This window comes from Somniosus microcephalus, chromosome 4, assembly GCF_052327205.1.
Source record: "Somniosus microcephalus isolate GS21.2 chromosome 4, FLI_Smic_1.0, whole genome shotgun sequence".
NCBI classification, from domain to species: domain Eukaryota; kingdom Metazoa; phylum Chordata; class Chondrichthyes; order Squaliformes; family Somniosidae; genus Somniosus; species Somniosus microcephalus.
Genome location: NC_140990.1, coordinates 59,601,281 through 59,618,154, shown reverse-complemented (window position 1 = coordinate 59,618,154; position 16,874 = coordinate 59,601,281). Strand labels below are relative to the sequence as shown.

At 46.8% G+C, this 16,874-nt stretch overlaps 1 protein-coding gene across 1 annotated transcript in view; it reads right to left on the bottom strand.

The window, feature by feature from the left end:
• Positions 1-1,584: 1,584 nt before the first annotated feature.
• The window catches only part of LOC147119003 (uncharacterized), a 141,707-nt gene continuing 126,417 nt past the window's right edge, over positions 1,585-16,874 (bottom strand). The window contains exon 6 of the mRNA XM_085984007.1: positions 1,585-6,012. Coding sequence (XP_085840133.1) covers positions 5,239-6,012 — 774 coding nt within the window. The 3' untranslated portion in view covers positions 1,585-5,238. The remainder of the gene's footprint in view (positions 6,013-16,874) is intronic.

Genomic DNA, 16,874 nt, shown 5'->3' with positions numbered 1-16,874 from the left:
GAGGGAGTTCCAGGATTTTGGCCCAGCGACAGTGAAGGAACAGCGACACAGGTCCAAGTCAGGATGGTGTGTGGCTTGGAGGGGAACTTGTAGGTGGTGATGTTCCCATGCGTCTGCTGCCCTTGTCCTTCTAAGTGGTAGAGGTCGCGGGTTTGGAAGGTGCTGTTGAAGGAGTTTTGGCGAGTTGCTGCAGTGCATTTTGTAGGTGGTACACACTGCAGCCACAGTGCGCCGGTGGTGGAGGGAGTGAATGTTGAAGGTGGTGGATGGAGTGCCAATCAAGTGGGCTGCTTTATCCTGAATGGTGTCGAGCTTCTTGAGCATTGTTGGAGCTGCACTCATCCAGGCAAGTGGAGAGTATTCCATCACACTCCTGACTTGTGCCTTGTAGATGGTGGAAAGGCTTTGGGGAGTCAGGAGGTGAGACACTCACCGCAGGATTCCCAGCCTCTGGCCTGCTCTTGTAGCCACAGTATTTATATGGCTGGTCCAGTTCAGTTTCTGATCAATGGTAACCCCCAGGATGTTGATAGTGGGGGATTCAGTGATGGTAATGCCATTGAATGTCAAGGGGAGATGGTTAGAGTCTCGCTTGTTGGAGATGGTCATTGCCTAGCACTTGTGTGGTGCGAATGTTACTTGCCACTTGTCAGCCCAAGTCTGAATGTTGTCCAGGTCTTGCTGCATATGGACACGGACTGCGTCAGTATCTGACGAGTCTCGAATGGTGCTGAACGGTGTGCAATCATCAGCGAACATCCCCACTTCTGACCTTATGATTGAGGGAAGGTCATTGATGAAACAGCTGAAGATGGTTGGGCCTAGGACACTGCCCTGAGGAACTCCTGCAGTGATGTCATGTGATTGAGATGAATGACCTCCAACAACCACAGCCAACTTCCTTTGTGCTAGGTATGATTCCAACCAATGGAGAGTTTTCCCCTTGATTCCCATTGACTTCAGTTTTGCTAGGGCTTCTTGATGCCACACTCGATCAAATGCTGCCTTGATGTCAAGGGCAGTCACTCTCACCTCACCTCTTGAGTTCAGCTCTTTTGTTCATGTTTGGACCAAGGCTGTGATGAGGTCAGGAGCTAAGTGGCCCTGGCGGAACCCAAACTGGGTGTCAGTTAGCAGGTTATTGCTGAGTAAGTGCCGCTTGATAGCACTGTCGACGACACCTTCCATCACTTTGCTGATGATTGAGAGTAGACTGATGGGACGGTAATTGGCCGGGTCGGATTTGTCCTGCTTTTTGTAGACAGGACATACTTGGGCAATTTTCCACATTGCCGGGTAGATGCCAGTGTTGTGGCTGTACTGGAACACTGGGATAGCAGGAATGACGTATGAGGCGAGATTGGGTCGATTGGGCTTGTACTCGCTGGAGTTTAGAAGAATGAGAGGGGATCTCATTGAAACTTATAAAATTCTAACAGGACTAGACAGACTAGATGCAGGAAGGATGTTCCCGATGGTCAGGGAGTCCAGAACCAGGGGTCACAGTCTAAGGATAAGGGGTAAGCCATTTAGGACAGAGATGAGGAGGAATTTCTTCACCCAGAGAGTGGTGAACCTGTGGAATTCTCTACCACAGAAGGCAGTTGAGGCCAATTCATTAAATATATTCAAGAAGGAGTTGGATATATTTCTTAAGGCTAAAGGGATCAGGCTCGAGGGGCCGAATGGCCTACTCCTGCTCCTATCTTCTATGTTTCTATGTTTCTCATTGGTTCTGGGGCAGGAGGGATCTGGTTAACAGTGATCACAATATCATTAGGTTTAAAGTAGTTAAGGAAAGGGACAAAGAAGAATCAATGGTGAAAATACCCAGCTGGAAGAGAGCCAATTTCAGAGATTTGAGAAGGGATCGAGCACAGGTGGACTGGAATCAAAGATTGTCCAGGAAAACAGTGAATGACCAATGGCAGGCCTTCAAGGCTGAGATAGTTCGGGTACAAACCAAGCATATTCCCATAAGGAGGAAAGATGGGGCATCCAAAGCGAGAGCTCCCGATGACAAAGGATATAAAGGTTAAAATAAAACAGAGAAAGGAGGTTTACAACAAATGTTAGGTACACAATACAGTCAAAAACCAGGCAGAATAGAGAGAGTACGGGGGAAATTGAATGTCAAGGGATATACGAGAATGGATTAGGAAAAAAAGGGGGGCTTTTGGCAGCTACAAAGGACTAAAGACAGAGGAAGTACTAGAGGAGTATAAAAAGTGCAGGGGGACACTTAAAAAAGAAATTAGGAGAGCGAGGAGGGGCCATGAAATAACACTGGCGAGCAATATAAAAGGAAAATCCTAAGGTGTTTTATAAGTATATTAAGGGCAAGAGGATAACCAGGGAAAGAGTAGGGCCCATTAGGGACCAAAGTGGCAAGCTGTGTGTCGAGCCAGAAGATGTATGTGGGGTTTTAAATGAATTTTTTGCTTCTGTGTTCACTATGGAGAAGGACGATGTGGACAAAGAAATCGGGCAGGGGGACTGTGATATACTTGAACACATTAGCATCGAGAGGGAGGAGCTACTAGCGGTTTTAGCAGGCTTAAAAGTGGATAAATCCCCAGGCCCGGACGTGATGTATCCCAGGCTACTATGTGAGGCAAAGGAGGAGATTGCAGGGGCTCTGACACAAATTTTCAGAACCTCTCTGGCCACAGGGGAGGTGCCAGAGGACTGGAGAACAGCTAACGTAGTGCCATTATTCAAGAAGGGTAGTAGGGATAAACCAGGGAATTATAGGCCAGTGAGCCTAACATCAGTGGTAGGGAAATTATTGGAAAAAATTCTGAGGGGCAGAATTAGTCTCCACTTGGAGAGGCAAGGATTAATTAGGGATAGCCAGTATGGCTTTGTCAAGGGAAGATCATGTCTGACCAATTTGATTGAATTTTTCGAGGGGGTGACTAGGTGTGTGGATGAGGGTAGTGCAGTTGATGTGGTTTACATGGATTTCAGTAAGGCTTTTGATAAAGTCCCGCATAGGAGACTGGTCAGGAAGGTAAGAGCCCATGGGATCCAGGGTGCCTTGGCACATTGGATCCAAAACTGGCTTAGTGGCAGAAGGCAGAGGGTGATGGTGGAAGGTTGTTTTTGTGACTGGAAGCCTGTGTCCAGTGGGGTACCGCAGGGATCGGTGCTGGGTCCCTTGCTGTTTGTGGTCTACATTAATGGTTTGGATGTGAATGTAAAAGGTATGATGAGTAAGTTTGCAGATGACACAAAAATTGGTGGGGTGGTAAATAGCGAGGAGGGAAGCTTCAGGTTACAGGACGATATAGATGGGTTGGTCAGATGGGCGGAACAGTGGCAAATGGAATTTAACCCTGAAAAGTGTGAGGTGATGCATTTTGGACGGACTAACAAGGCAAGGGAATACACAATGAATGGTAAGACCCTAGGAAAGACAGAGGATCAGAGGGACCTTGGTGTGCATGTACATAGATCCCTGAAGGCAGCAGAACAGGTGGATAAGGTGGTTAAAAAGGCATATGGGATACTTGCCTTCATTAGCCGAGGCATAGATAATAAGAGCAGGGAGGTTATGATGGAGCTGTACAAAACGCTGGTAAGGCCACAGCTGGAGTACTGTGTGCAGTTCTGGTCGCCACACTATAGGAAGGATGTGATTGCTTTGGAGAGGGTGCAGAGGAGATTCACCAGGATGTTACCTGGGCTGGAGCGCTTCAGCAATGAAGAAAGACTGGACAGGCTGGGGTTGTTTTCCTTGGAGCAGAGAAGGCTGAGGGGGGACCTGACTGAGGTGTACAAAATTATGAGGGCCATAGATAGGGTAGATAGAAAGGAACTTTTTTCCTTAGTAGAGGGGTCAATAACAAGGGGGCATAGATTCAAGGTAAGGGGCAGGAGGTTTAGAGGGGATTTGAGGAAGAACTTTTTCACCCAGAGGGTGGTTGGAATCTGGAACTCACTGCCTGAAAGGGTGGTAGAGGCAGGAACCCTCAACATTCAAGAAGCATTTGGATGAGCACTTGAAATGCCATAGCATACAAGGCTATGGACCAAATGCTGGAAAATGGGATTAGATTAGACAGGGCCTGATGGCCGGCGCGGACGCGATGGGCCGAAGGGCCTCTTTCTGTGCTGTATGACTCTATGACTCTATGACTCCTGGAAACACGCTGCAGGTCCTTCTTTATCTGGAGATCAAATGTCTGTTGTATAATTGTACCAGCAGTTAACAGGCTCCTGTGATCTCCTCCGTCTGCTATTTTAATGTAGGCTTTAACCAATTTATTTTAAACGGGTTTATATTAAATGGGTTAATGCCTGCCTTAAAATGGTAGACTCAGGACTGTCACACAATCATGTTAAATCATCGTGGAATAATTACCTGTGATTTTTAGACTAGAGACTTAAACCTGCCGTGTCACTTTCAGTCAGGAACAGATCGCAGTTTGACACCAATCTCTGATTTGACAGCACATTTCCAGCGTTCACCGTTGTTCTTCCTGACTCTTGTAAAGGAGCCTTCTGTTCCATGCCTAGGAGCTCTGAACCATAGAAGAGAACGGCTGGGACACATTTCTTACACGCCTCGAGATTAACCCGCACGGGGACTTTGCTGTCAGTGAAGAGAGACAAGAAAGGCCAAAGTGCCGTTTGCCCCTCTCAGTGTGGCCCTGAAGGACTGTGTCCAGGCTGAAGTTCTGTTCCCACCGTACGATCCTCCCCCAGATTGTCCTTTCTGAGCTCCAGCCAGGTGATGCTACAGAAGAAAATCTACAACAATGTGTTTTAAACAAAGCTGATTATTTGACATTGATAAAGGAAAGACTTGCATTTCTATAGCGCCTTTCACGACCTCAGGACATCGCAAAGCACTTTACAGGCAATGAAGTACTTTTGAAGTGGAGTCACTGTTGTAATGTGGCAGCCAATTTGCATACAACAAGCTCCCACAAACAGCAACATGATAATGACCAGGTAATCTTATTTTTTTTGTTATGTTGATTGAAGGATAAATATTGACCAGGACACCGGGGATAACTCCCCTGCTCTTCTTCGAAATAGTGCCATGGGATATTTTACATCCACCTGAGAGCGCAGACGGGCCTCAGTTTAACGTCTCCAGAATATTACATTCCAGCCCAGTTATAGGGGTTATTAACATCAGCAGAAACAAACCCCAACTGTCAGAATGAACACGGTTCAGTCCTGGATTTGATTAACAGCAGCAATAACAGCAGAATCCAACCTCTGCAGTCACATGTGAACTCGCTGGTGTCTCAGCAGGTTGGATGAATCAGTGAATCTCTTCCCACACACAGAGCAAGTGAACGGCCTCTCCCCAGTGTGAACATGCTGCTGTTTCAGTAGTTGGGATGAATGGGCGAATCCTTTCCCACACATGGAGCAGGTGAACGGCCTCTCCCCAGTGTGAACTCGCTGGTGTGTCAACAGATCCTTTTTGCTTTTAAAGCACTTCTCGCAGTCAGAACATTTAAAAGGTCTCTCATCAGTGTGAACAAGCTGGTGTTTAGTAAGCTGGGATGAGTGAGTGAATCCCTTCTCACACACGGAGCAGGTGAACGGCCTCTCCCCAGTGTGGGTGCGCTGGTGTACAGTGAGGTCAGATGTTCGCCTGAACCCAGTCCCACAGTGAGAGCACCTGAACGGTCTCTCGTCAGTGTGAACACGTTGATGACACGTCAGTTCCCTGGAACTTTTATAGCACTTCGCACAGTCCGGACATTTAAACGGTCTCTTGTCAGTGTGAATTCGCCGGTGTTTCAGCAGGGCAGAGGAATGAGTGCATCCCTTCCCACGCTCGGGGCAGGTGAACAGTGTCTCCCCCGTGTGACTGCGTCGATGAATTTCCAGCTCAAACGGGTAACTGTATCCTTTCCCAGTCTCCACATTTACACGGTTTCTCCCCAGTGTGACTGCGCTTGTGTCTCGACAGGCCAGATGATCGACTGAAGCCTCGTCCACATTGAGAACATGTGTACGGTTTCTCCCCGCTGTGAATGGTGCTTTTTGCTTCCATGCTCAAATCTGATGATATTCAGGTCCCAATGAATCAAGTGACTCTGTCAGATCTTGATGTGATGTTTTGTTTGAGTTTCCCATCTTCAAATCCTCCCCTTCTAATACCCTGTAAAATGAATTTAAAACAGGAAAAAGGGAGCGTGAGAGAGAACACACAAAAACACAAAGGCAGGTTGTGAAATTGAGCTCAATGAATCTGGTCGTTTGTGGAGTCGGCACCAGAAAAAAGTGACCATGAAAGCTGCCGGATTGTCGTAAAATCCCAACTGGTTCACTGATGTCCTTCAGGGAAGGGAACCTGCCACCTGGTCTGGGCCTACACACGACTCTGGCCTCTATGGGAGGAGAGAGAGAGAGAGAGGTGGGAGTGGGAGGGGCCAAAGGAGAGAGACTTTATACATCTGCAGCTCGACAACAACTTTGACAATAACTCCCAAACCCGCAACCTCCAGCTCGTAGAAGGACAAGGGAAGCAGGTACACGGGAACACAATCACCACTAAGTTCCCCTCCAAGTCATTCACCATCCTGACTTGGACAAATATCACCGTTCGTTGCTGAGTCAAAATCTGGTAACACCTGGCATTGTGGGAGTATCTTCACCACACAGTCTGTAGCTGTTCAAGAAGAAGGCCCACCATCACCTTCTCAACGGGACACTGGGGATTGGCAATATATGCTGGCCTTGCTAGCGATGCCCATATCTCAAGAATTAATTTTTAAAATCTGTATGTAAAACAGATTAAAAGCCTTTACAGAAATAATTGTTCCTAAAACAATACTCTTTTACACTGTGCGAACAGTGTCTGCTTAGCAACCTAATCTCCCCCAGAATCCACCTCCCTTGACAGTCTCACATTGGAAATTGTTGGGTCCTCCTGGGCTCAGAAGTACTGGGTGTTAAACCCAGCAGCTTCTCCTCCATCTCCACTCCAGCTCAAACTGAAGCAACAAAAAGACCTACACAGGCGGCCAGGAACCGACTTCCGTCAGCCTGCAATAAAACTCTTCCCGACAGCCTCTGACTAATGGCGGCCGCAGCACCCACAATTCCCCGCACCCCAGAAACCGCTCTGATTCTGATTGAGTTTTTTGATGAGGTAACAGAGAGGGTTGATGAGGGCAATGCGCTTAATGTGGTGTACATGGATTTCCAAAAGGCGTTTGATAAAGTGCCACATAATAGGCTTGCCAGCAAAGTTGAAGCCCATGGAATAAAAGGGACAGTGGCAGCACGGATACAAAATTGGCCAAGTGACAGAGAACAGAGAATAGTGGTGAATGGTTGTTTTTCAGACTGGAGGAAGGTACACAGTGGTGTTCCCCAGGGGTCGGTATTAGGACCACTGCTTTAATTGATATATATTAATGACTTAGACTTGGGTGTACAGGACACAATTTCAAAATTTGCAGATGACACAAAACTTGGAAGTATAGTGAACAGTGAGGAGGACAGTGATAGACTTCAAGAAGACATAGACAGGCTGGTGGAATGGGCGGACACGTGGCAGATAAAATTTAACGCAGAAAAGTGCGAAGTGATACATTTTGGTAGGAAGAACGAGGAGAGGTAATATAAACTAAAGGGTACAATCCTAAAGTGGGTGCATGAACAGAGAGACCTGGGGGTATGTGTGCACAAATCATTGAAGGTGGCAGGGCAGGTTGAGAAAGCGGTTAAAAAAGCATACCGGATCCTGGGCTTTATAAATAGAGGAATAGAGTCCAAAAGCAAGGAAGTTATGATGAACCTTTATAAAACACTGGTTCTGCCTCAACTGGAGTATTGTGTCCAATTCATGGCACCGCACTTTATGAAGGATGTGAAGGCCTTAGAGATGGTGCAGAAAAGATTGACAAGAATGGTTCCAGTGATAAGGGATGAGGGACTTCAGTTATGTGGATAGACTGGAGAAGCTGGGGTGGTTCTCCTTAGAGCAGAGAAGGTTGAGAGGAGATTTGATGGAGGTTTTCAAAATCATGAGGGGTCTAGACAGAGTAGATAGAGAGAAACTGTTCCCATTGGCGGAAGGGTCAAGAACCAGAGGACACAGATTTAAGGGGATTGGCAGAAGAACCAAAGGCGACATCAGGAAAAACTTTTTTACGCAGCGAGTGGTTAGGATCTGGAATGCACTGCCTGAAAGGGTGGTGGAGGCAGATTCAATCACGGCTTTCAAAAGGGGATTGGATAAGTATCTGAAGTGAAGAAATTTGCAGGGTTACGGGGAAAGGGCGGGGAGTGGGACTAGCTGAAGTGGTCTTGCAGAGAGCCGGCACAGGCTCGACGGGCCAAATGGCCTCCTTCTGTGCTGTAACCATTCTTTGATTCTATAAAATATTAGAAAGTTTGTGCCACAGAAGCACCCCCTCAAAATAGTCCCATTTATGTTATACGGCCTCTCCCTGTTGTTTCTCCCAAAGTGCATCACTTCACACTTATCCTCATTTAATTTCATCTGCCTTGTGTCTGCTCATTTCGCAGTCTGTCTCCGCCCTTCTGAAGTCTGCTACTACTATGCTCACTATTTACTACGTTGCCAAGTTTTGTATCATCCGTTGTACACCTATACCCAAGTCCAGGTCAGTTATATATAACAAGAAAAGCAGTGGTCCTAATCCCGACCCCTGGGGGAACTCACTGCATACTTCCCTCCAGTCAGAAAAACATCCGTCAGCACTGCTCACTGCCTCCTCTCCCTTAGCCAATTATACCCAAATTACCATCAGCCCTTTAATTCCCTGTGCTTCTCTTTTCCGAGTAAGTCTCTTATGTGGTACTTTATCAAATGCCTTTAGAAAGTCCATCTATACAACATCTGCTGCACTACCTTCATCAACCCTCTGTTACTTCATCAAAGAACTCAATCAGGTTAGTCAGACACGATTTACCTTTAACAAATCCATACTGGCTGCCCCTTATTAACCCATGCTTCTCCAAGTGAGAATTAATTTTGTCCTTGACAATGGTCTCTAGTCATTCACCCATCACTGACATTAGACTGATTGGCCTGTAGTTACCAGGTTTATCCCTCTCCCCTTTTTTAAACAGGGTGTAACATTTGCAATCCTCCAGTCTTCTGGCACCACACCCATATATCTGAGGGAGATTGAAAGATTGTGGTCAGAGCTTCTGCTATCTCCACCTTAGCTTCCCTCAGCAACCTAGGATGCATCGCATCTGGACCGGGTGACTTGTTAACTTTGAGTGATGACAACCTATTTAGCACCTCCTTTCTATCTATTTTTATCCAATTTCTCTACTCCCCCCTCCTCTACTGCGACATTAACTTCATCCTCTTCTTTTGTGAAGACAGATGCTAAGTACTCATTCAGTACCTCAGCCACGCCCTCTGCCTCCGTATGATGAGCTCCTATTTGGTCTCTAATCGGCCCCACCATTCCTTTAACTATCCTTTTACTTTTCATATGTTTATAGAAGATTTTTAAGTTCTCTTTTATGTTACCCGCTAATCTTTTTTCATAATGTCTCTTTGCCCTTCTTATATTCTGTTACATTTTCCCCCGCACTCTCTGTATTCTGCCTGGTTTTTGACTGTATTTTAACCTCCTTTTTCTGTTTTATTCTAACCTCGATATCCTTTGTAATCGGGAGCTCTAGCTTTGGATGCCCCATCTTTCCTCCTTATGGGAATATGTTCGGTTTGTACCCGAACTATCTCAGCCTTGAAGGCCTGCCATTGGTCATTCAGTTTTCCTGGAGAATCTTTGTTTCCAGTCCACCTGTGCTCGATCCCTTCTCAAATCACTGAAATTGGTTCTCTTCCAGCTGGGTATTTTCACCATTGATTTTTCTTTGTCCTTTTCCATAACTACTTTAAACCTAATTGTAGTGTATGTGCCTTTAAGAATCCCCTGTGTACTGTAATGCCGGTAATGGCCACTCAGGCTATATAAGCCTGTATATTGTGTTGTATCAGTTAGTTCACCTCCAGACTTTGTTCAGTAAACACCTGTGAAACCAACTCCTGCCTTCAGTGTCTCTATTAACACACGGATACAACAGTGGCGACGAATTGGAAACGGACTTACCTGCAATTCAGCAGCACCTCAAGGACATTGATTCCTCAGACGTCCAAAGTCGAAGAAAAGCAAGAAAAAATAAAAAAACTGTGGCTTCACCAGCTAGCCGAGCTGGTGGCAGGTACTGCAATAATCCTTCCTGGGCGGGCTGGGGCTCCATCGGCTGGCTCTGCGGCGAGGCCAAGCAGCGAAGGCGGAGGCAAGCAGAAACAGATGGGGGGGAGCACTCGGGAGACGGCCGGCGCTGCAAAGCAGGTCGGCGTTCGGACCTAGCAGAGGGGGGGAAAAGTCCCAGAGAGTCCGGCGGGAACGAGTCTCCACCTGTAAATTAAAAATTTTTTTTTTTTTTAAACACGGAAAACAGCATTGTCAGCAGCAGCAGCGGCGGGGAAGCGCCATATCTTTTCTGCAGGAAAGAAAGAAAAGCGCGGGAAGCGCCATTTTTTTTCCAGGATGCCTAAGGCTGGCAATATTGATGCTTTTGATAACGATATAGAGGATTGGACCACATATGTGGAAAGAGTGGAGGTATATAGCACAGCAAATGGAATAGAAAATGATAAAAAGGCGTCAGTACTTCAAAATCTAATGGGCGCAAAGACACACGGGCTGTTACGAAACTTAATCACTCCAGCCAAACCAAAGGACAAGAATTTTAAGGAAATTGTTGATACCCTACAGGAGCACTTAAACCCAACACCGCTGCTGATAGCGGAACGATTCAAATTCTTCAAGAGGAATCAGCACAAGAATGAAAGTAACGCTGATTACCTCACCGAATTAAGAAACCTATCAAAGCACTGCCAATTCGGGGCCGGACTGGCAGATTCTCTTCGAGACAAATTCGTCTGCGGTCTCCTAAGTGAAGGAACAAAGAAAAGTTTTCTGAGAAAGATTTGACACTGGACAAGGCTTTCAGTATGGCTGTATCATACGAAGCAGCCGCAAGAGGAGCTGCAGAGATACAGCAAAAGACACAGGACTTCGGCACCCATGAAATGACACAGGGTTTCGAGAGATGTTATTGCTGCGGCAGATCCACCCATGACCAGAGGGACTGCTGGTTCAAGGACAAAGCATGCAGGCAATGCGGAAAGATTGGACACATTGCACGGGTATGCCGATCTGGACAAATAAAATCCACAGACAGGAAAAAAAAAATCAATAAAGAAAAGTACAGAAAGGTACAAATGATGACGGACAGTAGCTCCGAAGACCAGAAGAGCGATAGCGACTCCGGAAACAGTCTCAAATTACATAATGTAATTGCCAAAGAAGATTACCAGACCATTTGGGTTACCCTCACGATAGCAGGGTCCCCAGTTAAAATGGAGCTAGATACAGGTTCAGCTCTGACCGTCATAAATCGACGGGATTACGAGCGGCAATTTCCGCATATACCTTTAAAAGACACATCCATTATCTTGAAAACATATACGGGGCAGAAAGTAGTGTTTCAACAGGAACTAGGAACCCTGAAAGGCGCCACCGCCTCAATAAAAGTGGAAGATGCGGCAATTCCCAAGTTTTTTAAGGCAAGGCCGGTGCCATACGCAATTCGTCCAGCAGTCGAGGCAGAGCTGGAGAATTTGGAAAAGGCAGGCGTATTATCCAAGATAGATTGGAGCGAGTGGGCAACACCCATCGTCCTGGTCATGAAGAAAACGTTGAATAATGATAAATCTGAAGAACAGAGAAAAATTTGCATCTGTGGAGACTTCAAGGTGACTGTAAACCCGGTCCTTCACACGGTACAGTATCCTCTTCCGAGGATAGAAGATATTTTCGCCTCACTATCCGGAGGGAAACGTTTCACCAAAATTGACTTGGCACAGGCATATCTACAGATGGAGGTTGAAGAGGCCTCTAGAAAGTATCTCACGATAAATACACACAAAGGCCTGTACCAGTACAATCGACTGGTTTTCGGAGTAGCATCAGCTCCAGCTATCTGGCAAAGAGCTATGGAGCAAGTCCTCCAAGGGATTCCGGGGACTCAATGCTACCTAGACGACATCCTTGTAACAGGAGAAAACGACAACGAGCACCTTGCCAATTTGGAGCAGGTGCTCACTAGGCCGAGAGAATGGGGCCTACGAGCAAATCGCCCCAAGTGCGAATTTTTCCAGAAACAAATATCATATTGTGGCCACATAATTAATAAGGAAGGGTTGCATAAGTCACCTGAAAAAATTGAAGCGGTCATAAAAGCCCCAGCACCTGAAAATGTTTCACAATTAAGGTCGTTCCTGGGATTGATAAATTACTATCATAAATTTTTACCGAACTTATCAACTCTTCTGCACCCTCTTAATGAACTGCTACAAACAGGAGTAATTTGGAAATGGAGCGAAGACTGTAAACGTGCCTTCCATAAATGCAAAGACTTAATCACGTCCAAGGAAGTTTTGGCTCATTACAACCCATCACTGCCAATCAGACTGGCGTGCGATGCATCCCCTTACGGCGTAGGAGCGGTATTATCGCATAGATTCCCTGATGGCTCGGAACGGCCGATAGCTTTTGCGTCACGCTCATTGAACTCAACTGAGCGTAACTATGCCCAAATCGACAGGGAAGCACTCAGCCTGGTATGGGGAGTGAAGAAATTCAACCATTAGCTACACGGACAAAAATTTACCTTGTTGACTGACCATCAACCCCTCATCTCCATATTCAACCCTAAAAAGGGCGTTCCCATTATGACAGCGCAAAGGCTACAGAGGTGGTCCCTTTTTCTAGGGGCACACCAATATGACATAGAATACAAAGGATCAAAACAGCATGGGAATGCTGATGGTTTATCGCGCCTACCGTTGCCAACGGTAGAAGAGGCACCTACAGTAGACCCAGTGGAGATGTTCCACTCTACCATAGTCGAATGTCTACCAGTAACAAATTCTGCCATTGAAAGGGAAACGAGAAATGACCCGACTCTCTCACGAGTCTACGATTTAACAGTGAAGGGATGGGCAGCACATGGCGAACCATTGTTGCCAGCATTCTCGCAAAGAAGAGAACAGCTGTCAGTGTGACGAGGAACCTTGATGTGTGGATCCAGAGTGGTGATTCCACCCAAACTCCAGGATAAAGTGCTAAAGGAGCTTCACGAGGGGCATCTGGGTGGAGTGAAAATGAAGAACCTAGCCAGGGCGTTTGTATGGTGGCCAGGTATCGATGGAGACATCGAAGAAATGACCAAGAGCTGCCTAGGATGCCAGAAGGTCCAAAACGCTCCACCACAAGCCCCTCTACATCAATGGGAGTGGCCCTCATCTCCATGGCAAAGGGTACACATCGACTTTGCTGGTCCATTTATGGACTCAATGTTCTTAATCGCAGTTGATGCACACTCCAAGTGGCCGGAGGTAATAAAGATGTCCTCCACCACCACAGAAAAAACCATCACAGTATTAAGGACCATATTTGCCAGGAATGGGCTGCCTGAACAGATCTGTTCTGATAATGGACCGCAATTTGTGTCCGAAGAATTCAGGAAGTTCTTAAAAAACAATGGGGTTAAGCACTACACGTCCGCCCCATACCATCCCGCCACCAATGGATTGGCTGAAAGGTTTGTCCAGACCTTCAAGAAGGCCATAAAGGCCATGGGTAATGAAGACATAAAACTTCAGCATAAGGTAGATAACTTCTTGTTTGCATACAGGAATGCAACACATATGGTTACAAGCCAAACTCCCGCCATGATGTTCTTCAATCGAAGCCTAAGATGCCGGCTGGATTTGATCAAGCCAAACATCAGAAGGGACGTGGAGATCTGGCAATTTCAAGGCATGAATGAAAGGCCAACTAGAACCTTCCAGATAGGTCAACAAGTTTTGGCCCGGGACTACCGTACCGAGAAATGGCAGCCTGGAACTATTTGCACACGACTAGGACCGCTGATGTATACCGTGGACATTGGAGAAAGCATAATAAGGCGCCATGCTGACCAGATCATAGAGTCATCCGAAAAGGGACAACCTACACCACAACTCTATACGCCTAATGATGAAGTAGAGATACCCATCGTATCTACCTCTGATCCGGTGATACTGGAACCAGATGAACCCGACACTGGCATTCAAGCCGAATCAGCCTTGCCAAAAGAACCTACTACACCACCAGAAACTACTACACCACCGACGCGTTATCCGGACCGAGTCAGGAAGCCTCCAGAGAGACTGACTTATAATTGATTAACTGCAGCAATGTGTAGATTATTGTTCTTGTAACATGTAATTAATGATTACTTAAAATATTATGTACTGGTTGGCTAAAAGGGGAGGAATTGTAGTGTATGTGCCTTTAAGAGCCCCCTGTGTACTGTAATGCCGGTAATGGCCACTCGGGCTATATAAGCCTGTATATTGTGTTGTATCAGTTAGTTCACCTCCAGACTTTGTTCAGTAAACACCTGTGAAACCAACTCCTGCCTTCAGTGTCTCTATTAACACACGGATACAACACTAATGATATTGTGATCACTGTTAACCAGATCCCTCCTGCCCCAGAACCAATGAGAGACCCATTAAATGTTCTGATGTGTAAAGAGGTTTCAGAGTTCATCCCACCTGCTGAGTCACCAGCGAGTTCAGACAGATCTTCAAAAAAAGGAAGATGTTTTAGAAAGGCTGGCGGCACTAAAGGTTCGCAGCCATCTCAGAGTAGTGACCCTTTAATTACAATCTCAAAGAACAAGAAGAATCACTGTCCCTTTAACTACCACAAATCCCTGTGTGGAGGAGAGGGGGCGATACAGTCTGTCCCAGTAACTGTTGCAGAACAGAATTAATGACCCTGTCCCATAAGGGCTTGACCCTCCCCCACTCCCTGCTTTTCCTCAAGTGTCTCATTCTTCAAATTCTCATCCTTGTTTTCAAATCCCTCCGTGGCCTCGCCCCTCCCTATCTCTCTAATCTCTTCCAGCTCCTACAACCCTCCGAGATATCTGCGCTCCTCTAATTCCGGCCTCTTGAGCATCCCTGACTTTAATCGCTCCACCATTGGCGGCCGTGCCTTCAGTTGCCTGGGCCCTAAGCTCTGGAATTCCCTCCCTAAACATCTCCATCTCTCTGCCTCTCTCTCCTTCTTTAAGATGCTCCTTAAAACCTACCTCTTTGACCAAGCTTTTGGTCATCTGCCCGAATATCTACTTATGTGGCTCGGTGTCAATTTTTGTTTTATAACGCTCCTGTGAAGAGCCTTGAGATGTTTTACTACATTAAAGACGCTTTATAAATATAAGTGGTTGTTGTTGTTTCCTGAAACTAATAATAAATTCCCCAGAGGGAAAAAAACTTGTACTTTTACTCCCAAATATTAAAAAGTTGTGCCACAGAAGCACGAGGTTTATCTGTTTTCATTCATGAATTTAAAAAGTTTCTATTAAAACCTGAGCCAGTGCGTTGTGAGACAAAGAGCCTTATGTCCAATAAGGGGAATAAAGGCCCACAGTCTCCCCTGGCCCCGGGCCCTGAACAAGGGACTGGAGAAACTCGCTGCCCTGCGGATCAGACAATCAGCCGGCGCTAGTCCCGCCCCTCGGGCTCCCCGATTGGTTGGAGGACCCGCCGCCGGCTCGCTTCTCCAGCCCCGCCCCGCTCGCTCCCTATTGGTCGGAAGCTCCCGTCAATCAGGCCGTGGGCCCGGGTCACGTGTCCCCGAGGCGCTCACGTTAACCGTCCTACTGACGCCGCTCGGTTCGGAGCCTCGTGGACTCTAAGGTTTTTCCATTTCTTTTTATTCTTTCCCGATCCACCCCTCCCCCCGACCCCGCGCGATTCTCCACCCAATCGGAGCGGAGAAAACTCACTTTGCGTCACCGACCGCGACTCTGGAACCGACTCCAAGGCCTTTCCCCGGAATGCCCCGCGCAGACTCCATCCGAAAGGATCCGAATGCGCAGGCGCAGCTCCTAGTGGGGGAGGGGGGGTTGGTGTCCTCTGGGCATGCGCGGTTATTACCCTTGGTGACCGGGAGGGATCGCTGTGCCGGACTCGGCCCAAACCGCCGTCCCGGGTACGCATGCGCGGACTCTCGGCTGTCAATCAACCAACAGCCAGAAGAGGTCGCTGGTGAGGCCAGTAAAGAAAGAAAGAGTTGCATTTATATAGCGCCTTTCACCAGCACCGGACGAGCCAAAGCACTTTACAGTCAATGAAGTACCTTTGAAATGTAGTCACTGTTGTAATGTAGGAAACGCGGAAGTCAATAATCGCACAGCAAGCTCCCACAAACAGCAACGTGATAATGACCAGATAATCTATCATTTTGTTATGTTAATTGAGGGATACACATTGGCTAGGACACCGGGGATAATTCCCCTGCTCTTTCCCACATTACAACAGTGACTACACTCCAAAAGTACCTCGTTGGTTGTAAAGCACTTCAAGACGTCTGCTGGTCATGAAAGCACTGTATAAATGCAAGCCTATCTTTCTCGAAATAGTGCCATGTGATCTTTTATATCCACCTGAGAGAGCAGACAGGGCCTCAGTTTAATGTCTCATCCGAAAGACGGCACCTCCGACAATGCAGCACTCCCTCAGCACTGCACTGGAGTGTCAGCCTAGATTTCTATGTTCAAGTTTCTGGAGTGGAACTTGAACCCACAACTTTCTGACTCAGAGGTGAGAGTGCTACCAACTGAGTCACAGCTGACACTAAAGAACAAGCAGTTCTGACGAAAGGTCATTGACCTGAAACGTTAACTCTGTTTCTCTCTCCACAGATGCAGCCTGACCTGCTGAGTATTTCCAGCATTTTCTGTTCTTATTAAAGAAATGAGGGAGTGATTGCTGACAG